At 43.7% G+C, this 26,611-nt stretch overlaps 1 protein-coding gene across 7 annotated transcripts in view; it reads left to right on the top strand.

The window, feature by feature from the left end:
- The first annotated feature begins 366 nt into the window (after positions 1 to 366).
- Positions 367 to 26,611, top strand: part of TANC1 (tetratricopeptide repeat, ankyrin repeat and coiled-coil containing 1) — a 233,235-nt gene continuing 206,990 nt past the window's right edge. For 4 of the 7 annotated variants that reach the window (XM_067741817.1, XM_067741819.1, XM_067741818.1 and 1 more), the window contains exon 1: positions 533 to 555. Coding sequence is in view for 1 of the 7 variants with exons in the window: in XM_067741822.1 (XP_067597923.1) it covers positions 367 to 555 (189 nt within the window). In the remaining 6 variants the exon portion in view is untranslated. Of the gene's footprint in view, positions 556 to 1,042; positions 1,062 to 26,611 lie in introns of those variants that run through there. The other 3 variants (XM_067741822.1, XM_067741816.1, XM_067741815.1) reach the window with 3 other exon arrangements.

Below are 26,611 nucleotides of genomic sequence, written 5' to 3'. Positions count from 1 at the left end.
CACCCTAAAACATCCACCAAAACTTCATCTTGGTTAATTGCTCCCATATGTCCTCCTCGGCTGTTTTCAAAATGCAGCAAGGAGGGGAGGCCAGGCCACTTCACTGATTTTTTTAGAGGTTGAAAAAAAGATGGACTATCGCCCATCTTGGGTCCAATCCTGCAGGGAACCAAGCGCAGCCTCGGGGGACTAGCCCCCAAGGGGGAAGCTGGGCACCCCGCAGAAAGTTCACGCGCCGGGCCCCAGTGGGTCTCGGGAGCCGCCGCAAGCCTGGGCGGGGAGGGGCGCGGGAGGCGCGGCCCGGGCGGGCGCGCGAGAGGAAGGTGCCTTCGGGAACACGCGCAAGGGCGGGGATTCGCGCTGCCAATGAGGCCCCGGTGTGGGCCGTGCGAGGCGGGGGGACGGGCCGGAGCGCAGCCTGAGCTGTGGCAGCTGCGGGAGCAGCGGCCGCTTTGGGAGCTGGCGGAGAGGCAGCCGCGGAGCGCAGAGCTGGCCGCGCCCCGAGGCCCGGCCCTAGCGGTGGGGAACCGCACCGAGGGGCTGGAAACTTTCCCGGTAGGTAACTCCCGCCGCCCTGGCGCCGCCGCCGGCCTCCGCGCGTCCCGGGCAGCGCCAGCTGCTGCGGTGCAGAGGGGAGCGGGGGTCTCGGGAGGAGGAGAGGGTGATGGGAGAGTGGAAAGGCATGTGGGAAAGTTTCTGGAGACTCCCTGCCCCCCCTTCGCTGGGCACACCCGGGAGCTTTCCGGGGATAGGCACGAACTTGTTGGGCGCCTCGGGCCTCGGTCCTGGCGGCTCTGGAGAATCGGTACCTTCCCTTCGCCTCAGCTCCGCGCCGGACCGAGCCGGCCCCGGGCGGAGCTGGGGTTCGGGGGCGCCGGGAACGCGCGACTGCACGCTCGAGTTTCTGGACCACCTCCGCCCGGCGCGTCTCCGCGCCCCCTTTCCCGCCTCCTCTGTTGCCTTCGGGCTTGGCAAGGGCCTGGGCTGCGCCTGGTACCTGGGGTTGGGGGAGGCGAGGAAGAAGCGCACCTGGCACCGCGGGGTCCGGGACGCCCCCGGAGGTGAGCGTGGGTCGCGAAGTTGACGGGTGAACTTAAGCCTCGGAGGGAGTCATATTGCCCCACTCTGGGCTGAAAGTATTGCTTCGCTTCCAAGAACACTGCGATGAGTATATCCACGTTCTTTTTTGGGGGGTGGGGGGGAGCTAGGATTAGATCTTTAGGGAGAGTGAGAATTGTTTCAAGGTTGTGTATCCCCCCCCGTTCTTGGAGACTGAAGAGTGCTCACTTCTTTGGGGGGACTTATGTCAGGGCGCACGTTTTTCCTGCCGGACTTTGGGGTGCGGGCGCGCAGCGCTGTGGGTGTGACGGGCTCCCCGCTTTGGCGCGGCAGCTTTCCGGAACGGCTGGCGAGGAAGGAAGCCCCAAGGCATTGTGTGCCGAGTTTGCAGACAGAAATGTCTCTGGACTGGCGTTCTCAAAACTTACTTCACTTATTGTGTAAGGCTCCGGGAGGAAATGCGGCGGTGGCCAGGTAGAAATACGGCGCCGCGGCCAGGGCTTCGGAGGACGCCGGGCTCGGCGACAGTCTACCCCTCCCAACCCCCTCCAGTCCACTGTTGGCAGCCCCAGATCCCCGTGTCTTGAGGGGTGGGACTCGTCTCTGTAGCGCTGTTCCCTGCTTGAGTCAACTCCGGGAGGTTAGGAGGGCACCTTCATCTTGAACTTGACCCTAGGAGCATCGCCGTCTGGGCAGGTTACAAGGTAAAAGGAAGCTGAATCTTCCCGTGGGATGGGCCTCGAGCTCTGGCATGGAAAGGAAGTGACTGGTTAAAAATCTTTGAGGAATGGCCTTAGGACTGCTGAGGTCGTTAACTCCAAATGCCACACCATCAGACTGCAGAAGTTAATGTGTTTGGAGGGGGATGGGGATAGGAGAGGAAAGGAGAAACCTGGTGAGTTGGTACAGAGAGTTGGTATTTCAGCGTAGTGGAAATGAAGGGAGTCTGCATCTCTGCTTTCACCAGATCCGCTACTCTCTCTCTCCCTCCCCCTCCCTCCCTCCCTCCCTCCCTCCCTCCCTCCCTCCCTCTCTCTCTCTCTCCCCCCCCCCCGTCTCCCTCTCCCTCCCTCCTTCCCTTCCTCCCTCCCCCTTTTTTTTTTCTTTCCTTCCTGGGTCATCGTTATTCCTGCCAGCCTGGCACTCCTGGGATGGGGGAGGGGAAGGAGAAGAAAGCAGTTGGGAAGCTTCCCTGGCCAGCTTGGAGGTATTTAAGATCTGCTACTAGGAAGATTCCAGGATTTTAACAGCTGCTTTTTGATTGCTGGGAATGAAAGAATTTATGAGCCACCGAGAGATGTTCATTATAGTGGTAGTCTGACTGTTTTACTCATCTAAGCTACTGAAGATCTCACAAGGGACCTTCCCTTGGAGTGTGCCAGTTTTTGCAAAATTTGTGTCAGCCAGAATGCTTGGTGAGTGTCAGTCAGAACTCATCGTAAATATATCCTGGAGGTATTAAGATGAAAAGTATGTGGGAGTGAAGGAAATATGGTATCTGACATCCTTCAGGACTTCCTCTTAGGGTTGCTCCTGTTACCTGCCAAGTGAATTCGGTCCAGGCTTCCGGATTGTTGTGATTTGACAATAAGAGATGGGAAATAGTGTCATCGATTTTAGTGGAGGCAGGAAAGTCCAGAAATAAATTTAAGGTCACTTTTCATGACCCTGTCTTTCAGCTGTGATACCACAAACTTAACTTTTACTGGGACTTGGGAGCCATGGTTTTCCTGCTTTTTTGGTTTAACCACCAGAATGTCTAAATTGTCATAATTTATGTCCATCGTGGAACTAAAACATAACTGATTCATAGTCAGCCTTTTTCTGCTTCCCATAACAGCCTGTAGAAAAGCACATTTCGTCTCTTTAACCACACACAATTTATTTGGTGCCGTAGTGGGTTTTTGATAGTGGGTGATTGAGGGCACAAATCTAAAGACAGTGGAATTTTCTCGATTAAATTTTTCATTTTTAGGCAACACCCCCCTCTGAATTGCTGATTAATTCTTTGTCTCCCGGGAACATTAAAATCAGTATCCCTGGGCTGCTAGAACTGTAATCCATAGTATAATGATGTCTGCCAGCATAGCTGGAGGTTCATGTTATGTCGATGTTTCCATTAGACATTTCTAACCCAATTGTAAAGATTTTTGTCTGGGTTGGGTTACAAGTAGGCTGTGAGTCTCATAGTCAGGGAGATGGTTTTATTTTTTTTATTTTTTTTTTGGTACGTGGGCCTCTCACTGTTGTGGCCTCTCCTGTTGCAGAGCACAGGCTCCGGACGCGCAGGCTCAGCAGCCATGGCTCACGGGCCCAGCCGCTCCGCGGCATGTGGGATCTTCCCGGACCGGGGCACGAACCCGTGTCCCCTGCATCGGCAGGCGGACTCTCAACCACTGCGCCACCAGGGAAGCCCATGGCTTTATTTTTTATCTTTCTGATGAAAAGTTTGTTTAACTTGTAAGTTACAGGAGTAAAGTTTACAAAAGCAAAATAAAGCAGAAGAAATATATGTATTGCTGGGGAGAGATTTGTTTTAGTTCCTAGGATAGCTTTGTTTTGAACCATCCTTTAAAATGCATATTTCAGTGGTGGAAAAACTAGAACCTCTTCCCAACCTCCCACCAGTTTACAAATGTTGTCTATTTACTAGGCTCTTAAGACTTTCTGGGCCTTAGTTTTCTCATTGTTATCATCCCTGTAATGGGATTACCTTTCAACCACAAAGTTCTGTGACTATCCAGTAGTTTGAGAAATGTAGGCATTCTGGAGCCAGTACTGTAATATTAGAATAGTACTTTGGGGTTTGTAAAGGGCTTTACTTACATATTTTATCCTTAAACCCTCAGTTAAGTAAACTGAGGCGGGACAAGTTAGATCAGTTTGCTTGATATCATCTATAAATGGTGGAGGTGAACTTGAACCTAGGTCTTCTGATTCTCCCTATTCCCACCCCCATATCTCTCTTTATTCACGGAGTCACAAGTAAGTTGGCTAAAACTTGACAAACAGACTAATGTTAATATGTGGCATTTCATTTATGGGCTATTCGGGTTTCAGAACCCCAGGGTTAACATCTATGCTTTGATGTCAGAGACTAAAAACAGTTCAGTAATAATGGTAATAAAACTTTCTTCCCAAGAGAGTTTCAGAAATTCACATACCTCAAACTAACCATTTGTTTATTTTCAACTTCTTTTTTATTAAGGAGGCTTCAGGGTCTAGTGCGATTTATAATCCAGACTAGTAACCCAGACAGCATTCTTAAGGAAATCACTTCTCAAATCTGTACATCTTTTTTAAAATAAGCAATGAACATATCATTTGCCTTTCTTCTTGATATCTCTCAGCTGAATTACAAAGCCTGGATAAATGTCCCATTTTTGGTGACATCCTTCTTGGGCTCTTTCTACTGATGTCTGGGTAAGTCTGATTCTGCAGCACTTCCTGTGCTAAATAAATTCTTCCCTTGTGCTATTGGCTTAACGGTAAAGAAGTAGTAGGCTGCAGGTGACCCATTTTCACTGTGACTCTAAATGTTTGTACTGTGTCCTGCTTGCCTATTTAAGAGCGGTGAGTGCAACTTGACACTCATCTGGAAGCTGGTATGGATTTTCTTTAAAAGGTTCTAAAATAAAATTATGTGCTAAGCTATAGGCTCTTTTATGTCTGAGCAACCTGTTCATCTTCAGCTCTTTAAACTTATTCTCAGAAGACCATCTTTTTAAACTATTAAGCAATGGGGTTTAAACCTCAGGAAGAGGATGCATCAATGAGTTCTGATTGGCTGACTACAAAATAAAAAGGCTGCCATTTTCAGGTGTGCGTGGAGAGACAGTGTTATGAAGCAGTATTTGCTAATGAAGTTGGGGGACTTGGTTATCAGTGTAACAGAAGGGGACGAGAGCAGCAAAGCAGAAGAATGGCTTCTGGTTTTTTATTATGAGGAGAATGGATTTTGAAGGTTAGGGGAGGACTTTTGATAAAGAAGGCTATCGGGAGACGTTATCTTGTGCAGTGTCGAAGGGGTTCTGGTTTGGGTTGGCTGTGTTACTGATGAGAGATACCCTTCTAGGGTAGATGTCGTCTCTAGGGGCTCCTGCAGGTGTGTGTGATCAAGGAGAATATTCTGGAAAGAAGAGTCCTATAGGTAGGAATGTCGAGGACAAGAAAAGTGTTGCAGAGGGATGGCATAGTCCCTGAATTTTAGCACAGATTTTGCCGCTACCATGAGGGAATTTATTAGTAAAAATCTTCCAGTCACAACTATATAGATGTGAACCCAGGATGTTCAGCCGTACAGCCCAGAACCACGGTGACTCACCACCCTGTCTGCCACGCCCAGAACAGAGGCTTATTACCTCTGTGAGTTGGAGTCGGAGTTGGGGAAGTCTCTAAGAAACACTTGGCTGTGACCTTTTCATGCATATATGCTCATGCAAAAATGGGATCTTCTATTACATGTGCTTTTGAAGAAATATGTAAAAGATTCGACACACAAGGGTGCATGTAATGTATCTGCACAGTTTAGAGTACAGTATATACTTATGGGATGTGTTTTTTCTCCTGTCATATCTGTACATTCTTCTTTGGCACTGTTTTAATGGCTGTTTAGTAAATCCATTACATACATTACTATAATTTATTTTAACCAGCCCATTTTGACATTTAGGTGTTTTGGAAAGAAATATCTCTCAGGCTATCAGAGCCCTTTGGCTCAGATATGATTTACTCATCATTAAATCACAGGGCCCAATAAAAAATAAATTAAAAAATCATAGGGCCCAGCACACAGGGGTACCTGGCTGCTGGTACCTTCAAAACCTCTCATCATCAAGAAACTGACTCTTTGTTCTCAGTTCCAATTTGAGAAAACCCTGGAGAGAACCCAGATTGGCCTGATGCCAGCCAAAGGAGAGTTACGGTTGGCAGTCCCCATTAGACCCACAAGATGGGACTGTGGGGAGACAAAGTATCCTACAAAGAAGGGGGTTATTATTAATGGTAGAGAGAGAGAGCTGGGTAAACAAAAAGAGCTCGCTGTCTAACGCAGGATATGTTTCCAAAAGTGGTGTTGATGGTCATAACAACATACCAATATGCCAAATAATGTGAACATTTTTAATGCTCCTGTGATATATACCCTATAGTCTTGAGAGTAGTAGACTTTTCCACACTCTGTGGGGATTTGAATTGCTTCGTACACAGGCACTTGTGTAACAGGGTATTGAATTACTGCAAAAAACTCGGAAGTTGGTCATTATTCCCATGTAACCCATTATACTCCCCTCTGTCTGCCATGCTTTATACTAAATTACTTGGGATTAGTAACATCAATTCTTAATGTTTACTGAGTGCTTGCTGACTCTGAACTAGATGATTGAACTTTAAAAATTCTGTGGAAATGAAACAGCATTGTTCTTTCTTCACCCACTGTCCTACATATGTAGAGTGCTGGGGCGCAGGGATAGTTTCTTGCCCATACCACAGCATTCCCCATCCTGGTCCTCCCTTCCTTCTTGTGGCTTAAACCAACAACCCTTTATTTGCTTGGGATTCAGAAATTGGAGCTGGGTTCAGCAGGGCGGCTTTTCTGCCTGGGTCTAGGCTCACTCCTGCTCTGTGGTTACATGATTCATAGCAGGGGCCCATTGCTGTAAGAATTTACCACATTGCTTGATAACATAATGCTGCTTTTGATTAGTTTTCCATTGCCCATGTGTTGCAGGGTAAGTTGGGTGTACCTCCGGTCCCAGGGAGTGCATCTTGATTAAGCCAAGTTAACCTTAGTAATACCATCCATACCTGTGACTGGTTAATGATTAAGTGTTTGACCAACTATTGGGTCCCACCATATTGAGAACCTAAGATTGTCAGTACAATAAAACAGGTTGACACTCTGAAAATCACAGAGTACAAAGACGGAAGGAGCCTAAGACCACAGGGACTTTTTTTAGCTGCAGAATTAACCAACCCTAAAACCACTGTGACTCAGAACTTCTTATGTGGGAAAATTTTTTTTTATTATTGTTTGAGGCAGTGATCTCCAAAGTGGAGTGTGCCAGACCATCCAATATGGGAAGAAAGAAAATATTAAAAGTTTATCTAGAAAAAAAAATAAGCTTTACTAATATTTAATAGATGAGTTGACACTGGTCGTTATATCTGAAAGTCTTCTTGTCACTTAGGTTATAGAAGGTCGCCTGAGGGAAGAGGAGGCATTTTACAACCTGGTGGAACTGACAGTGGTACCCTCATGCTTATTCTTGTCTTTGGTGAACTCTATCCATGTAAATGGATTTATGGGTTACATCATCTAGTTTGTTTTTTTTGTTTTCGTTTTTGCGGTACACGGGCCTCTCACTGTTGTGGCCTCTCCCGTTGCGGAGCACAGGCTCCAGGCGCACAGGCTCAGCGGCCATGGCTCACGGACCCAGCCGCTCCACGGCATGTGGGATCTTCCCGGACCGGGGCACGAACCTGTGTCCCCTGCATCGGCAGGAGGACTCTCAACCACTGCGCCACCAGGGAAGCCCTATCATCTAGTTTTAAGTAGACTGACTACAACAAAATAGGCAAGTGGTTTAAAAAGATTCTTGCAAAGAAAGTTGAATGGTAATGATGTAAATCTACAGGAATAAGAACATGTAGACGTGTTCTTAGGAAATGCCTTTTAAATCAGATTTAATGAGTTGGCACCAAAATTGTGCATGGATGTGTATTAATAAATGCAAATAAACCTAAGAGTACTGTTTGGATCGTTCTCATCCTTTAAAGAGTTGTTGATGGATGTTTTATAATGTATATACCACATTAGTATACACATGTAATTCGTAACTAGTGTTTTAATTATGTATAAATTATTGGGGTACATGTTTAATGTTTTTACTGTTAGGGCGGCATGATCAAAAGGTTTTGAAACCCCAGTGTAAGTCACTTATTGTCCCTTATTGTCACGTAGTTTTTGTTACTCGCAACTGAAAACACCATAGCTAATGCAAGGACAGATAAGAGCCCTGGCTGTTCCCCTTTTATTCATAGGTTTCAAGATTCTCTGTGGTCTGATTCGTAACTTTCTTTACTACACCCACTTGTCCTCCATGTGTCTCTGCCACTGAGACTGTAACTGTCCTACTTCGTTTCAATTTTGCCTCTGAGGAGGCTGTCCTCTCCTTCCCCCCACCACTGAACTTTTCATTGTCCTTCAAGGCCTAGCTTAAGTAAATATTGCTTTCTCATCCACATTTTTCTCATTTCTCCCTTCTGCCTCTAAATGGTTCCTGCCATTTAATCCCCCCAGCACATTGCTTGTACGTTGATTGTAATGTTTCTCTCTTTTTGTCTTTTATTAAAAAGTCGTTTGCCTGCTTGCTTTGCCTATGGGCTGTAGGCCTCTTGATGGTTGGGTCCTGGCTTGCCTTAGTCATTTTTAAAAATTGCTTGTTTCCCCTTCTGGGAGAAAGGCAGGCAGACACCCCGCAGTTGTTAAACACTGCTCTATGCTGTTTACCGTGGGGAGGGTCTCTCTCCCCCAGCCCTTGACAGCCTTAGGAGGTAGAGAGCGCCATGTACGTGTGAGGGATCTGAGAGCAAGGAGCGCACGTGGCCAAGACAGGAAGATCCAGGATCCAAACCAGGGTCACTTTATTCCAAAGCAGTTTTGTCTGCCCGCATATGTGTTGCCTGCAGTTCCACGTTGTCCTTCTTTTATGTGGGAACACTGGCATGGGTGAAAATGGAAAGCTCCGTGGGATGATGCTACAAAGATGTTACTGGACCATCCTAGGCAGGTGTAGTGAGTTCAGAGGAGAGTCTACTCTCCTTGTGGGATAATAGGAAAGGCCTGGAGGATGATATGTGTGAAGATCTAAATGCCTATGGACAGTTAGCTGCCTGCAAGTACCCCCAAGCAAAATCATGTGTGATAGTCCCTGTGGTAGGGTCTGGCCTGAGCATCCCCACTGAGAGACAGGAGGTGAGGGACACTACACTGCTCAGCTGAATCAAATTACTTATGCCGACATTCTCTCCATGGTAAGGATAATTGAGGGTTGACAGGTTGTCAGCTTTCAACTTGAGCCATGTTAGATATATGTTATGATGGAAAACAGGCGTCTCTCCAGGGTTTTGAGGGTCAGATGACGGAATGTATATGAAAGGGTTTTGAATGTTGTAAATGACTTCCTAGATACCAGGGAGACATCAAATTTGATTCTTTCCTCGTAGTAGTGACTTCTAGCTTAGATTTCTTTGTTAGCCATTTTTGTTACTTTTAAGTGAATTTCCAAAGGATTTTTTAAAAGTACTGGGGAATAGGACACAGTTTTTCTCAAATGAACTACAGATATCTCAAAGCTTGCTATAAAACTTTTCGCTGTGGAGTAAGTAGAATTTGTGGTAAGGTGAATTTGTCTTGGGATTTAGTTGTTCAAGTACCCATAGGATCCGTTTATAAGAATGGGACCACTTCTGGTGCATAAAGATGGAAATCTGGGGGTCTCTGAGGTAAGTTATTAGGAACCCTTAAGTACCACCTGAAGGACTGTGAAAGAGTTTTGATTTGAGGTTATGTTTTGTTCTGTTTTGTGTTTTTTTTCTGTGAAGCCAGTTACTGATTTTGAGGAGTCTCTGGAGAGTGTTTGGGGAGGGACCCTTTGAAATATCTCAAGATACTTTTGAGAGTGAAAACTAGGTGTGGTTTGAAACTTAAGAATTCGAAATCTATTCCATTGTAGATTTCCAAGAAAGTGGATGTGAATACGTGAAATTTAAGTCCATTTGAGGGAGATTTTCCAGTGGCAATTTCATAACTTAAAGAGTAAGTATAATAATTTATCGACTCAAAAGACAGAAGAGGTGAGCGGCTCCTAAGTTGCAGATAGATGCAGTTGTGAATATTTGATTATTCAGGATTCTTGAAGCTTGCACGTGACTTAAGAGAACCTTACCTCAGGGTGGTTTAGCTAGATAAGGCAGCAGTTCCCAAAGTGGGTTCCATGGAAATGGACTCTCAGGAAATTAATAGACATTATGCAGGGAAGCAAGGTTTTATGTTCAAATAAGCAGGAAGATCTGGGGTAACAAAAGTAAAACAGGTGTTTTTGTTTTTAACTGCAGGACTTTTGAGCATCCTTATTTCTAATGTTCATTCTCTATGTCCTTGAAGGGAAACAGAGGAGTTAGTATTTCCCAAGTGCATTGAATTGTAGAAGCTTTTTTTGCAGAGCATCTTTCAGCGAAGACAATGTTGGGTTAATTTGCCAAAATATTTTAAAGCAAATCCCAGGCATCATATAATTTCAGCTGACAAATTTTAGTATGCATGTCTAACTAAAGACTTAAGGACAAAAATCACCACCTCATTATCACTTTTAATAAAATTAACAGTAATTTCTTACTGTTATCTAATTGTCCTCCAAACGTCATTTGTCACCATTTCTGTTTTGTGGAACCAGTCAGTCAAGGGTTACATATTGCACTGTGGGTTGTTGCTTTTGTCCCTGTAGTTTTTTAAATATAGAAAAATACCACCTCCTCCCTCCCTCTGCTGACTTTCAGCAGAGAACTTGTAGGATGTACCATATCTGAATTTGTTTCCTTGTGTTGGTGTTTACCTTGTTTGTTTGTCATCTGTATTTTCTGTAAACTAGAGGCTTTCCTTTAATCTAAAGGCACGTTTAGATTCAGGTTAAATATTTTTCGCAAGAATAGGTCCTTATGATTTGGGAGCAGGCAATTTAATTTAGCAATTCATAAGTTGCTTTCTTTAAAATATAAAGAAGTAATGGGGGCTTCCCTGGTGACGCAGTGGATAAGAATCCGCCTGCCAATGCAGGGAACACGGGTTCACGCCCTGATCTGGGAAGATCCCACATGCCACGGAGCAACTAAGCCTGTGCGCCACAACTACTGAGCCTGCGCTCTAGAGCCCACGAGCCACAACTACTGAGCCCATGAGCACAACTACTGAAGCCCGTGCGCCTAGAGCCCCTGCTCCGCAACAAGAGAAGCCACAACAATGAGGGGCCGTAGCACTGCAATGAAGAGTAGCCCCCATTCGCCACAACTAGAGAAAGCCCATGCGCAGCAACAAAGGCCCAAAGCAGCCAAAAATAAATAAAATAAAATAAATTTATAAAAAAAAAAGAAGTAATGCCTTAGAGTTTGTTTGGAAATTTATTAATATATCATGGGGGAGGGGTGCAAGTTCAATTTATTCCAGTTGTGGTTGGAAACACCATGGTATTCTGAATAGTTGACCTGGTTAAATGGGTATAAGTTTTCAGTATATCTTAAGACTATAAATCATGTGACTCTTGGGTAAAATGGCTTGAGTGTTAAACATTTCTGGTGGTAGAATTTTATTCAGAATGACAAGTTACCTGAGTTATAATGGTGAAACACTGTTCTATAAAGATTTATTTCTAAATACATTAATTTAGGAATATGCATTAATTCTACCTCTATTCGATAAATTTTAACAGAATATTTTTCTGATAAATGCTTATGCTGATTTGAAGTACAGCCATAAGTCTAAATACACCCTCAGGGTGATAATTTTATATGTACATTGTGTTGGAAACCCAGACATGTAAATAAAAGTTCGTATCATAACTGACTTCGCTAACTTAATTTGATATTTAAGTTTTTTCCCTTGATATCTTTCCAAGTGCTTGTTGTATGTCTGGGAAAAATCAAACTTAAAGGCGTTTTGTATGTCTTAATGAAGAATAGCATGGTATATATAGAGTAGCTTTGATGGACGGAAGCTATCATTGGCAGTTCCCAGCATATCCTTATGTTTACTGCTTAGTGGGCAGGGATACTGTTTTATACATTACAACTTGCCTGTTGTGAATAATAAGGTGCCTTGGACAGAGTAGTGCTTTGTACCTATAGTAGTACACTAAAAATATACACATATACACTGCTTTTTCCTCCTCCTTTTTAAAAAATACAAATATATAGGAGATAGTGAAAAAAGCATGATCTTTGAAGCCAGATGAACCATGGGTAGTTTACTGGACCTCTGTCGCTTTGTCTGTAAAATGGAATAGTAATTCCTGTTTTATAGGGTTCGTGCCAAGACTAAAGGTGAGAACCTACACAAAATATTTCAGTTGGCCAAAAAGTTCGTTCGGGTTTTCTGTACCATCTGACATACATAGCTATACATAGCAGTGTGCTTGGCTCATAGGTGCCCAAAACAGGTCCTTTTCTCCCTTCTCCTCTTAACCCTATTTTTATTTTTAAAAATTTTATTCATTTATTTATTTATGGCTGCATTGGGTCTTTGTCTCTGTGCGCGGGCTTTCTCTAGTTGCGGCGAGCGGGGGCTCTTCTCCGTTGCGGTGCGTAGGCTTCTCATTGCGGTGGCCTCTCTCGTTGCCGAGCACGGGCTTAGTTGGTCCGCGGCATGTGGGATCTTCCCGGACCAGGACTTGAATCCGTGTCCCCTGCATTGGCAGGCGGATTCTTAACCACTGCGCCACCAGGGAAGCTCCCTAACCCAATTTTTAAATTCAGCTTTCTGGATCAGTAATTGAATGGATGTTTCTGTTTGTTCTGAGGGTTTTAAAAATTGCTAACTTTAAGGTACTTGTTACAGAAGTCCAGATAAGAGCTTGATTTCAAGATAACCTTTATGCATAATTTCCCAGTTGCTTATATTAAAATAGTGAGACGTTTATATGAAATGTTTTGAACAAACAAGTGGGACATTTTTAGATGGTAATATATAGAGGAGAAGGAACCAGAGAATAAAATGGGTATTTTATTATTGCCATGAGGATATTGCTAACAAACCTTCTGGTTTTAATGAAAGTCAGTATTTAAAAAGTCCATTTATTTACTAAGCCTGTGAGAACATGAGATGCTCCGCACACTTATGTAGAGTTTTGCTGGAGTGCGGTTTAGAATGAGAAACTTCATTTTATTTAGATGGAGTAAGTCTGTAGTGCCGCACTCAAGTCCTACGTGTGGTTTATTTATGAACAGGGCCACCGCCAACGTGGAGCGCAGTCTTCCCTTCAGAGGAGAGGCATCGGTGCTTCCCTGAAGGGCCCCGAATCCTCACGAGGGGGGAGGACTCTCTTTGCTGGCTTGTGCCCTATTAAAGACTCATGGAAGGGAGAATTAATATGATTAATTCTGATGATGTTCGAGACCTGAGTTATCGGGAGGAAGAATATGAAAGTCAGTTGAATACCTTTTAACGTGGATTTAGGGTGTGTTAGCTCATATAACATTCGCAGAAACTTTTCAGAGTGCTGTTGTTATCATTTTGCAGACAAGGAAGCGGCTACATTTGAACAGCCTACGTTTTGAACGGCAGAAGTCAAGGAACAGCTTGGAGGTTGCTTAAATAGGCATTTATGGGTGAAGCGAGATATGTTTTCTTCTATCAGGTGTTTCTAAGTCTTGGGGCATTTGGCTTTGTTAATGGCTTGTGGAAGAAGAGGTCTCACGAAGACAAGGGCGCACGCTGCTCCCTGCTCTGGTAGTACCTGTTCTGTGAGAATGACCTTGATTCCCTGAGGCTACTCAAGTTCAGCCGCACTGGAGCTTTTTTTTTTCTTCTTTTTTCACTGGAGCTTTTTTACGCTTCTTTTTTCCTGCCGTGAAGTAAGAGTTTGTTTATCCCTTCCTTTCTGTAATGTTTTGTTTAAGCAAGAAGGACTCCTTAAATTGTCCAGCTCCACGTACAAACGTCAAGCCAAGAGGAATCAAAGAACGTGATTGCCCCTCCCGTCGTGGAAACAGTGATGAGATACCATTTTTAGAGGGATAGTGATTGAGTTCTAAGCTGATGGGATTTATAGGCATTTGACCTTGACAGGGCTTTTTTTTTTTTTTTTTTGCTTTCTTCATTAAGAGCAGTCTTAGCTAGCTCAGAGGATATAATATCCTTAGGAGTTTTAGAAGTAAAAAGTTACCATGAAGGTGTTAACTGTTTGACAAATTGGAAACTGTTTGCACTTGTCAAAGGGTGGCGGAAGTCTTGCATTAATTTTTCCAACAAATATTTCTTGAGGGCTGTCATTGTGCCTTTCTAAGTTTGAAGCCCAGCTCTGTGTCAGTCTGAGGAGACAAGTGCATGCAGAGTACAAATGTTAGAGAGACACGTGCGCTGCGGGAGCCAGGAGGAGGAAGGGGAGGAGGAGTTGGGGCTGGGGAAGGCTTCAGGGCGGAGGTGGAGGATGCCTAGCCCTTTGCCAGGTGGGGAAGAGAGTGAGGGGCTTTCTATGAAGGGAGCCTGCTGAGCAGAGGCTGGGAGGCATGAAAATACAGTCATGTTTGGGGTGTTGTTACTAGAACAGATGGCGCCTGGCATTTGGGTACAGCGGCAGGGAGGGGAGAGCCAGATTGCAAAAGGCCTTGCTTGCCAGGCAAAGAAGTACGGACTTGATCCTATGCAGCCAGTGATCGCTGTCAAAGGTTCTAAAGCAGGGAGATGATGAAATCAGAGCCGCGTGTTGGAGAAAAGCTTGGGTGGCAGCAGTGTGGAGGAGAGGCTGGCGTGGGGACAGATGGGTGGCAGGGCTCTCTGTTATGAGGCTTTTGAAGTAGGTCAGGTGAAAGATGATGTTCGGGGCCTGAGTTAACGGGAGGAAGAATATGAAAGTCAGTTGAATACCTTTTAACGTGGATTTAGGGTGTGTTAGCTCATATAACATTCGCAAAAACTTTTCAGAGTGCTGTTGTTGTCATCCTCGTTTTGCAGACAAGGAAACGGGCTCAGCCCAAGATTTGAACTCAGGTTGCTGGTCCTCTGTCACCATGCGTTTAGAACAGGGATGAGAACACAGAACGTGTGCATGGAGAGGTGATTTTTGCAGTGGAGTGGAAGCTGCTTCCAGAACAGAAAAGGAATCCTTGGCAGCTGACTGAAGGTAGAGAGCAAGGCTGCTTCCAGGCTGGGCAGCAAGCTGGGGACGATGAATGATACCGGGAGCCGAGAACTCTCTCAGGAGGGGCAGGTTCAGGGCCCCTCTGGGATACCCAGCTGGAAATGCCCAGTGGGCAGTAGGAAATTTGGTTCTTGAAGCAGCATCCCCGCCTCCCTGTAGAAACTCCTTCACGTCCTCTGGGTGGGCTTGGAGTAGAACTTCTGTGGGTGGAGATGGGTAACAGCTTCTCCTCCTGTAACCCCTAGTTCCAAGCAGTGCTGCACATAGGAATCACCTGGGGCACTTATGCCGAATGCACATTTCCAGGCCTGCCCACAGGTGGTATTTCAGTAGGTCTGGCGTGGGGTTTGGCAACTATATTTGTATCAGGACCTTGGGATGAGTGAGGAAGGGTGCAACAGGATCATACTTTTGAGAATGTTTGGCTGTGAATGGTCTAGGCGGTCTTTTAATTTTACTTCTATCACAGAGCTTTTGAGAGCTCTTTAAACAGCATGACGCTGATCTCTGGTGAAAAGCAAAACCTAGGAGAATTGCTTGTTTTTAGGAACTTATGTATATTCATATTTAATTCTGCTAAGGATGCTTTTTAGTTATTTGGATTAATACTCAAAAGTAGCAAGCCCTCAAAATTAGGTTTGTTTTTGCTTATTTATTTATTTTTGCGGTACGTGGGCCTCTCACGGTTGTGGCCTCTCCCGTTGCGGAGCACAGGCTCCAGACGCGCAGGCTCAGCGGCCATGGCTCACGGGCCCAGATGCTCCGCGGCATGTGGGATCTTCCTGGACCGGGACACAAACCCTCGTCCCCTGCATCGGCAGGCGGACTCCCAACCACTGCGCCACCAGGGAAGCCCTGTTTTTGCCTTTTAAGTGGACCTTTGGCAAGAAATTTCTAGTGAAATTAGTTTCTGAGTATTTTTCCTGCTTATGAAAAATAAGTTGAAGGAGGGAACCTGGGATGTAGAGAGTGAGGAATAATAGCATGGGGTTCTTGGTTTGCCTGGGTGTGGCCTAGGTTGTCACAGATGAAAAAGTCACTGAATGGGGATCTGAGGTGCAGCATGGTGACTATAATTAACAGTACTATATTATAGATTTGAAAGTTGTCAAGAAAGTAGATCCTAAATGTTATCACCACACACAGACGCAAGTGGTAATTATGTGAGGGGATGGAGGTATGAACTAACCTTAATGTGGTAATCATTTTGCAATACTATATATGTGTGTCTAATCATCATGTTGTATGCCTTAAACTTACATACATATCAATGATATCTCAATAAAGCTGGAAAAAAAAAGTCACTGAAAGGGACTGAACTCTTTGAAATCTGGGTTTTAAACCCAATCAACCCGCCGGTTATTACACTATTTGCTTATTATTAGTCCTGACTCCAGCCTGGATCCCTCTCCCCTTCTTCTCTGTCAGTTGGGTCTTTTCTTTTTTTCCTGTTGAGATAGAATTGACATGTAACATTATATTAGTTTGAGGTGTGCAACAGAATTATCCAGCATTTGTAGATGCTGTGAAATGATCACCACAGTAAGTCTAGTTAACATCCATCACCACACGTAGCTACAGTTTTTTTTCCCTTGTAAGGAGAACTTTTAAGATCTATTCTCTTGACAACTTTCAAATATACAATACAGTATCATTAACTATAGTCACCATGCTGTACATTATATCCCCAGGACTTATTTCATAACTACAAGTTTTACCTTTTGACCACCTTCACTGACTTCCCCCCTTCCCTCCCCCCAGAGCCCCTCCACCCCCTACCCCTGTCTTATCTTTTTTTGGTACATGAGACTTTGAAGCCAGCCAGACTGGGTTCAAGTCCCAGCTCAGCCCCTTAACATCAGTGTGACCCTGGGCGGATTACCTAGCCTTCCTGAGCTTGTTTTCTGTGACTTTGGAATGCTGGTGCTTTTGAAGGTTGTTTTGGGAATTGAGTGACATGGGTCCAAACACCTGGACCCAAACCCAGCCATACTCCCTAACCATGGGAGGGAGGTTGAGGGGTGGAGATGTGCTTCAGTCAGCACACCACAAGTGCCTACCCACTACACTGGGCAGTATATTCAGGGCTGACTGTCCGGTGCGTTTCCTTACAGTCCTTACCTACCTTATTGCACCTTTCCTCCAGAGTCAGGAGGCATTCTTGTTTGGGTGTGGCTGATGATATGCCAGAAAGGGGTTTTTTTGGTTTTTGTTTTCAGCCTGTGTGTCTTTTTTGCTGGTGTCTGGTTACCCTTGGGATAAGTTTTGCTTCTTTGTCTCCCCTAGTGAACAAGGTTTGGGTTCATTGGCTGCTGCTGATTGGTTCGTACTTCTCCTGTGTGGGAGGGAGGAGCTGCCTCCTCTGGTTTTCCCACCTTTGCTAAATGCCATTTACTACTTCCTGTGTTAATTAGGGGGCTTCTCAGTTGCCTTTCCTTAGTCCCCATCCTGGTGGAGGGAATGGGGAGGGGGCCCACTTGCTCTCTGATTTCTTCCGTCACTGGATAGATGCCAGTGAGCCCTTAACTTTGTGCCAGTTCTGTGGTAAGTGCTTATTCTTAAATTACCTACTTTCATTTTTTTAAAGACCTTAAGAGGAAGTAGGTATTCTTACTCTGCCCAGTTTGGAGGGTCCATATCTGGCCCCAGGTCTCATAGCAGGATAACAGGACCCTGGTACCTACTCCTGCAGTGCTGCCCTTCTCTCCCACCTCTTGTCCATGATAGGTGTAGCTATCTGTTGGTAGCTACCAGTCAACTTTTTTTTTTTTCTTTTTTAAAAAAATTTATTTATTTATTTATGGCTGTGTTGGGTCTTCATTTCTGTGCATGGGCTTTCTCTAGTTGTGGCAAGCAGGGGCCACTCTTCATCATGGTGCGCAGGCTTCTCACTATCGCGGCCTCTGTTGTTGCGGAGCAGCACAGGCTCCAGACGCACAGGCTCAGTTAATTGTGGCTCACGGGCCAAGTTGCTCCGCAGCATGTGGGATCTTCCCAGACCAGGGCTCGAACCCATGTCCCCTAGCATTGGCAGGTGGATTCTGAACCACTGCGCCACCAAGGAAGCCCAGAACCAGTCAACCTTTAAATCCTTTAGGAGTGCTGGTTCAAAGGTCAGTTTTAGTAAGTGGTCTGGGGACTTAGATGGTGCAGTGTTGGGGAGTGGGGAGAAATTTGGGACAAACCAACAGTGCTCACAGGGAGAGCAAGCTGGTGGAATTAAGTGGGGATATTGCAGCTGCTTAAGTCTGCTTGTTCTCATTTTGAATGGCTCCTGAAAGACTCAGCCTGGGTGTGCTAAGTGCATATTTGTGGATGCTATAGACAAGACTTGCTTGTTCATAACCCTTTTGTTTTTTTGCCATTTTAGTCCTACATTATAGATTGCTTTTGGCTGATTTCTTTTGGAGGGGGGAACCACAGTGCCCTTAGATTATCCACAGTGTTAATTAACATGTTCTACCCTTAGGGACTGCTCATTTGACCTCTTCGCTTAACTTCCAGCATCCAAACATGTAGAAGAAGAGCATAATGGAGAGATCAGTGATTCTGGAGTAAAGTAGACTTTGTTTCAAATTTCAGCTCTCCATTAATGCCCTTGGACAAATTTCTTAACTTCAGGGCCCTCAGTTTCTTCATCTGTAAAATGGGGATCATTGTACCCAGTGAGAAATAATGTTCGTACAGTACATCTTGGTAGGGCTTGGTACCTACCAAGCCCTCTTACCAAGGTAAGAGGTGTTCAGAAGTTTCCTTATTCATTTCAGCTTGATTCAATGGGTATTAAATACAATTAGTGTTCTAGACTTTGTACTAAACTCCAGCAGTTACAGAGATCAGTAAGAGGTGGTTTCTGTCCTGGGGAGCTTAAATTCTAGTGGTCAGGGCTGATGCATACACATTCATCATGAGGCGCTTAGGTGCCAAGACCCAGGCTACGGCAGGAACCGAGCACAGGAGCATTTCCTCTGCCTTGAGGGCTGGGAAATCCTTTCCTTCCTGAAGGAGGTTATGCCCAAGCCCTGACTTAAAGGACTGAGTAAGAATTAACCAAGCAAAGGAATGTGGGATGGGTTGCAGCCAAAGCAACAGCATAAGCAATGGATGGACGGAGTATCTGGGAGAAGTGTATGCAGCCTGGGTTTGGCTGGAAGCAGGAAGTACAGGGAAAGGAGCCCCGAGAGCCTGGTGTCTGTGAAGGTGCTGGCAGGCCTGGTATGCTGGCTGAAGAGCTTAGAAGACATAAAATTTGCTAGGATGGAGAATCCAATGTAAGGGAAAAGAATTATGTAAATAGTGGTTGATAGTTTTGTCAGACATTTTCATAGTGTAGTCTGATAAATTCTGGTGTGTCCATGCAATAAAGTGATCTGCAGATGTTAAAAGACTGAGGTAGGTTTATTTGTGCTCTTAAGGAAAAACTTACAAGAATATTACTAAATGAAAAAAAAAATGCATTGGGCATCTTTGGAAGTGTATATGTATTAATAAGTGACTACTTACAGCAGCTGCCTGTGGGAGGAGCTGGGGGGCTGGGATAGACGACAGTCTTGCATTTTACTGCAGACCCTTTTGTACTGTTTGGCCATTTTCCCACATGCACCCATTTCTTTATAAAAAAGAAAATACTGTAAAGAAATGACTGATGCTGTACATTATCAGGTGAGCTGGAAACCAAGTGGCAGAGTGTAAAAATAACTTGTGTTAGTGCACTGTAGTGCCATTATGCGGAATGCTAGATTATTTCATGCTCTGACAATAATACCATTCATGGGGGGTTTTAGAGCTTCCCACTTTCACATACATTATTTCAGTCAGAATTAATCACTTCCATCTGTGCTCTCCTAGCAATTAAAATATTTTAAGAATTATAAATGTTAAATGATGTAAAATTATAAATGTTAAATGTAAAGGTTGGGAAAGGGGAGAAAAGAATATTATTTGTTTAATACGACATCCATGACTTTATTCCCTTGCTTTCTTTGCATATGCCTTTGTAAAAAATATAATTGTAACTAAAATATACATTTACTTAGAGGCTTTTCTGTTCAGTGTGATTTCATGCGTTTCCCAGGTGTTGTGTCATTGTTCTCCTTGCCTTTTTGGATGGCTGCTATTTCGTGGTACACCGTGACTCATTCACCCGTGGCCCCTTGAATCACTCACGCTCCTGTGTGCTCTCCTAGCTGTGCTGGTTTTCTGGGTTGATGTTCTTCTTTCCTATACCCTTGGAGCTGGGATGGCCTCTTGTCACCAGTGCAGGGCACAGGGAAAGTGCTATTTTTGAAGGAATAGAGGTTCCTTTTGGGCTTTGCAGCAGCATCTTGAGATAAAGATGAAAGATATGGGTAGTTTACAGCCAAGGAAAGAGACTCGGTAAGCAGTCTTCCCAGAGTCACACAGCAGCTACCTGTAAGTGGCTGAATTCAACCTTGAATTCAGTTCTCCTAACACCAGCGCAGCAGTCTATCTACTGGTCATGAAATCAGAATTTTCAGCAGGTCTTGCTGGGGGAAGAGATGGTTGGGTTCCATTGAGAGTAAGTGAGTGAACAGATTTTTGACCTTTCCAAGAAATTTAATTGCTCTACTGTGTGTTCTGGTGACGGGTGAACTGGGTTCACACCCCAGTAGCATCTTTTTTTTTTTTTTTTTTTTTTGAGGTACGCGGGCCTCTCACTGTTGTGGCCTCTCCCGTTGCGGAGCACAGGCTCCGGACGCGCAGGCTCAGCAGCCGTGGCTCACGGGCCCAGCTGGTCTGCGGCATGTGGGATTTTCCCGGACCGGGGCACGAACCCGTGTCCCCTGCATCGGCAGGCGGACTCTCAACCACTGCACCACCAGGGAAGCCCCCCAGTAGCATTTTTGACAGTGTATGGCCTTGGGCAGGTTACTTAACATATCTGGGCATTAGTTTCCCATCAGTTAGACTGCTGGATGGGGGAACCTCCCTCCACAGGGTTATCCAAATACACATAAGCCTTTTAAGATGGTACCTGGCACAGGGTAGGAGCTCACTAAATGCTAATAGAACTTTTTTTCCTGTTGGTTTGATGAAAAAGAATAATGCCAGTGTTGGTAAGGGTGATGGGGAAAAGAGTACTGTCATACAGTGTTGGTAGAATAAATGGGGACATCTCTTCTGGAGAGTAACCTGTCAGTGTGCTAATTTAAAGCATGACAACTCTTTGACCCAGAAATTCCAGCACCGGAAATTTATACTAAGGAAATAATTGTACAAACACATAAAGTTATATAGATTTGCACTGCAGTATTGCTTAATAGCAAAAAAAATTGGGAAAACCAAATGTTTACCTCAAAAGGAGCTTGGTGAAAACTTGGCCACCCATACAATGGAATAACGAGCCCTTTTATACATGGTGAGGGGGAGCTGAGTGGAGTGGTGTGGAAAGATGTCTTCTGTCTACTGTTAAGTTGAAAAATAGGCCACAGAATAGTATGTATGCTGTAACCACATTTATGCTTTTTTTTTTCCCTTCAAAGTATGTATTATGTAACTGTTTGACACATTTAAGGGTCTACTATATACAGGTTCTAAGCTGGGCCCCTTTAAATGTGTTTGTGTACATAGAAAACAAGTGTGGAAGATCTTTGGATGGTAGGGTCGACAGTTTTCCTTAGTTAAAAAATTACTTTACACCATATTTTTCATTATTTGTTACTGTTACAATCTGTGTTAAAAAAGAAATCTTCAAAAAAATAAGAACATCAGCATTTCCTTTCTCTCCACCTCCAAATTTCAACCCTTAAGCTTTCTTGTTAATTAAAAAAATTAATTACTAAAGTTTTATTCTGGTTTGCCTAAAGAGAAGACATTGTCTTTTGTCCTGAAATCTTTTACTCTGTAACTAACAGCATTTGAGTGCTTCCTGTGTGAATGAATATGCTAAGGTGGCAGTGATACTCCAAACATCTTCAGTGTGTATTTGACAGGTCACTCCAAAGCATTTAAAGAGAGCTTAAGAAATTAAATCATTTTAATATGGAAAACGTTTCAGGTGGTTTGGGCAAAGTAACTCTCGTATACCTGACATACTTGGTTTTAACCTTCTAGGGGGATTTCTGTCTCAGGACAACAGAGGTTAAACTATCAATGGGTCCTAACCTTTTATATTTCATGGTTTATAGATCACAGGATAGAACTTTTGTTTTGCAATTAATGGTAGAAGGAGAACCTCTTTTTGTGGGGAGGGGAGAGTAAGTGGAAGGGGAGGAGAAGGGATATAGAGAGGAAGAGGGTAATATATTTTAGAATACAAACTAGATTAGTCCTCATTGAGAATGAAAAAGATCAGTCTTGATGTTCATGTCTCAATTTGAGGTCTTCATATTGCAAAAAAGTTGAGTTTTTAATATTTTAGACATGCCATCATTTAAAAAATTTTACATCTTGTAATCAAGTTGATTTATTTGTGGGCTTTGTAATATTGATATTATTTTGCTAAATCATAAGTGGTTAACTTTATTGCATTGGGGCTTAAAATATGCTTTAGATTTTTAAATTGAATTCTTGGCATCATATATGAATTATATTGTGAAAGAACTATTTTGAGAGAAAACTGACCAGATATCTCTTTTTTGTAAACGAGTGATACTGAAGGTATGTTTAAGTCTGCTTTTGAGGTTTGTTGAAACACATGACACCACTCCAAGTGGAAGATGACGGGCTTGGAGCTGGGTGGAGCTGAGCGTGAATTGAAGTTTTGCCATTTCCAAACTGAGTGGCCATTTACAAGACTAATCCTTGCCTTGCTGGTTGTGAAGACTAAGAGATAACTCGTGTAAAACATCTGCTGCCTTGTCTAGTTAAACGTTAACGAAATACTTGTTTCTCCTGAGCTCTTAGAGTTGAGATGCAGATTCTCTGGGTGTGTGGCCCTGCATTTGTAGAAGGTTGTCCTATAGCTCTTTCTTTGTTTACACCTGTGTGTGATCTGGTCCTGGAGGTGGCTGGCAGGTGGGCACAGTGTTGTGCCTTGGAAAGTTATAACAAGCTGAAAGTTAGTCATTGTCGCCATTGACCCTCTCAGTGTAATGCATGGTTACTATGTGTTTATTTGTGTTGTTCTATTTTAAAAAGCACTTTTGGGCTTCCTGGTGGCACAGTGGTTAAGAATCTGCCTGCCAATGCAGGGGACACGGGTTCGAGCCTTGGTCTGGGAAGATCCCACATGCCGCGGAGCAACTAAGCCCATGTGCCTCAACTACTGAGCCTGCGCTCAGAGCCCGTGCGCCACAACTACTGAGCCCGCGGGCCACAACTACTGAAGCCCGCACGCCTAGAGCCTGTGCTCTGCAACAAGAGAAGCCACCACAATGAGAAGCCCACGCACTGCAACGAAGAGTAACCCCTGCTCGCCGCAACTAGAGAAAGCCCGCGTGCAGCAACGAAGACCCAACTCAGCCAGAAATAAATAAAAGCACTTTTTATAGGGATAGAGTGTAAATTCCACTTTAAAAATGTTAATCTTTGAAAACCCAGAGCTAGACCCCTGTTATCAGCCACTTGAGTGTTATCCAATCTGCTATAGGCTAACCAGATCCTGTTAGGTAATCCTGCCTCACTCCCTGCAAGCCCTTTGCCAAGAGGGCCGGACACTTTAACCGGAAGCTCCCACTGTGGCTGTCATTTCTTAAGGTTTTTTTCTTGGGTTTTTGTGGAATGGGATGAGAAAACTTCCAGGTGGGTGGGTAGATTTGTTAATACCTGTCCCCATTCACACTGCCTCCTTCCTTCCCCCATTTAGATCTTTCCTGTCCTTGAAGGCTCTGTCCAAGCCCCACATTTCTCAGGATGCTTCCCAGACAGCTCTCCAGTCCACTCTTGTACTTCTGTCTGTAGTGGACGTATTAGCACAGGCACCACTGTCCTCACCTTCTTTATGTTAGTCTCAGATTATAGGTGACCTGAGGGCATCCATCAACCGTGCATTTTGCTCCCTTTTCTTTGGTCCTTACCTGATGTGGAACTCCAGTAGATAACTCCTGATTTTGTTTCTTCCTCTTTGTCTGGTCCAATGCCTTATGTCTTGGAAGAACCCTCTGTAAAGTTTCCCATGTAGCAAACAATCTTCTGTCCTTTAATTTTAATTAAAAAAGAAGACAGAAAGGAACTTAAAAAAATAATTTTTTGGTATGTCCTTCCTTCAGTGTTTTTTCTTTGCACAGACGTACATGTGTATGGTAGATGTGTTAAACGATATGCTGTCCTTTTTATTACATAGTTTGCCGTTTTTAGATACACACACATAAGGTACATATTATCTCATATTAGTATATATTTAACAAGTGATTTCTAATGATTGCATGTAATTCATATTCCAGCCTATAGGTATAATATAATTTTATATTTTATAATGTAGTAAAATTTAAAACTATTTACTTATTATTGAATTTTAAATAACACTGCAATGAACATTCTTCCTCTACAGTTTTATTCTCTAGCAATTAAACTGTTACAGTCAATTTAGCATAGTAGTTTTAAAAAATAAATTCATAGAATCTGTTCATTTTATTAGTATCTGAGTAATCACTGTGGTTCAGGATCATTATAGGTGTTGTGGGATACACTCAGATATAAGTACTGAAGTACTAAGGATAAAATAAAATATGTATACCAATAGAAAGTGATGTCAAGTATTTAAGTAGACTATTTAGATTGGCACTAAGGAACTTATGCAGACAACCTGTGTCCATCAGTGGATGACGGATTTTAAAAATGTGATATATATACACAATAGAATAATATTCAGCCTTAAAAAACGAAGGAAGTTCCGTTATTTGCGAGAACACAGGCAAACCTGGAGGGCATTATGCTAAGTGAAATAAGCTAGATAGAGAAAAACACTGCATGGTGTCATTGATATGTGGAATCATTAAAAAAAAGAAAAGAAAAAAGGTTGAGCTTGTAGAATGAGACTAGAAAAGTGGTTGGTGGGGACGAGGGAAATAGAGTTTGGTAGAAGGGTACAAATTTTCAGTTATAAGATGAATAAGGTCTGAGGATCCAATGGCGACGATAGTTGACAACACTGTATTGTATAATTGAAATTTGCTAAGAGAGCAGAACTTACATGTTCTCACCAAAAAAAAAGTAAATATGTGAGATGAAAGGTGTGTTAATTAACTTGGGTGGGGGGGAATCCTTTCACAATGTATATGTACATCAAAACATGACCTTGTGCACTGTAACTATCTTACATAATTTTGTCATTTATACCTCAGTAAAGCAGGAAAAGAAAAAGAACCTTATGTAAGAAATGTATACAAATTAAAAACAAAAACCTGGAGGGTGTGTGGGCGTGTGTCCCAGGGTGAATGAAGACTTTGGCAAAAGAATCTCCCTGTATTACAATTGTATGGCATAACCGCACTGAAGGGGGCAAGGACAAAAAGGCATGAACCTAAGTAACTTTGGAAGCTGGTGTTTTGACTAGACACTGTAAGGCTAAAGACAAAACAAACAGTACATCAACAATGTACTCTAGTTGGTGAGGTTGTTTCTCATGGGAGCACGGGTTAACAATTCTGAAATGTATTCAGGGGTCAAACAAATAAATAAATGGATAGTGGAAGGTGGAGCTAGATTTCCTACCGTTGGAGAGAGAATTTACAGATAAGCAAGGGCAGAAGGCTGCCGGGAACCATGCAGTACTGGGTTAGAGTTGGAGACGTCACTGTGAACTCAGTATGAACATATGTTTAGCTTCATATAGATAGGTGAGTGTGCGTACGTGGGTTAGTATACATACGTGTATTTTCTAGATCTGTTCACTGAGAGGGCTTGGAAGCAATGACACCCCAGTAGCCACAGTATACCCAGGTCTTGGTTTCTAAATACCATCCTTCAATAAAAGTAATCAGGACTTCTTGGAGAAATGGATAATTATAGGTCTAGAGCATCTTGTATTACCAGAAAATAAGGAAATGCTCAAAAAGCCAAGGCTGGGGCATGCCAAAGGACATAGGAGCCAACCTCAAAGAGCTCCTAATAGCCAAAGCTGGAACAACTTGAGCAACAAAATAAATAGAGCGGTACTGCATTGTAACACAAAGATTCAAGTGAATATACATAAGCTATGTAGGGAAAAGAGGTGTCCTCCTTATAGAAGAATTACAAATGGTTTATGTAGGTACTTACCCCTTCCGGAGCGGGGGCTTCATTTCCCCCAGCTCTTGAGTGTGGGCTGAAATTTAGTGACTTGCTTCTAAGGAATAGATTATAGAAAGAATGAAAAGGGAACTTTACAGTGGAGAAAACTCATAAACACTACCTTAACCAAATAATCAAGGTTGATATCACCAGTGGTCATGCTGAGAGCATGCGCCCTTAATATGATGTGATGAGAAAGACAACTTACCTCCATGGTTCCCACTTCAGAACCCATCACCCCAGTCTAACTCTGAGAAAAAACATCAGACAAATCCAGACTGAGGGATATAATACACAGTACCTGCCCAGTATTCTCCAAAACCATCAAGGTTATGAAAAACAAGGGAAGACTGAGAAAGTGTGACCGACCGGAGGAGACTAGGGAGATAGGATGAGTAATTTGCAAAGTGGGATCCTGGGATGGGTCCTGGAATGGAAAGAGGACATTAGTGGGAAAGTTGGCGGAACAC

The sequence above is a fragment of the Pseudorca crassidens genome, chromosome 6 (assembly GCF_039906515.1).
Source record: "Pseudorca crassidens isolate mPseCra1 chromosome 6, mPseCra1.hap1, whole genome shotgun sequence".
NCBI classification, from domain to species: domain Eukaryota; kingdom Metazoa; phylum Chordata; class Mammalia; order Artiodactyla; family Delphinidae; genus Pseudorca; species Pseudorca crassidens.
Note: the sequence above shows the minus strand (reverse complement) of the source record. Positions and strands in the feature narration are given on the sequence as shown.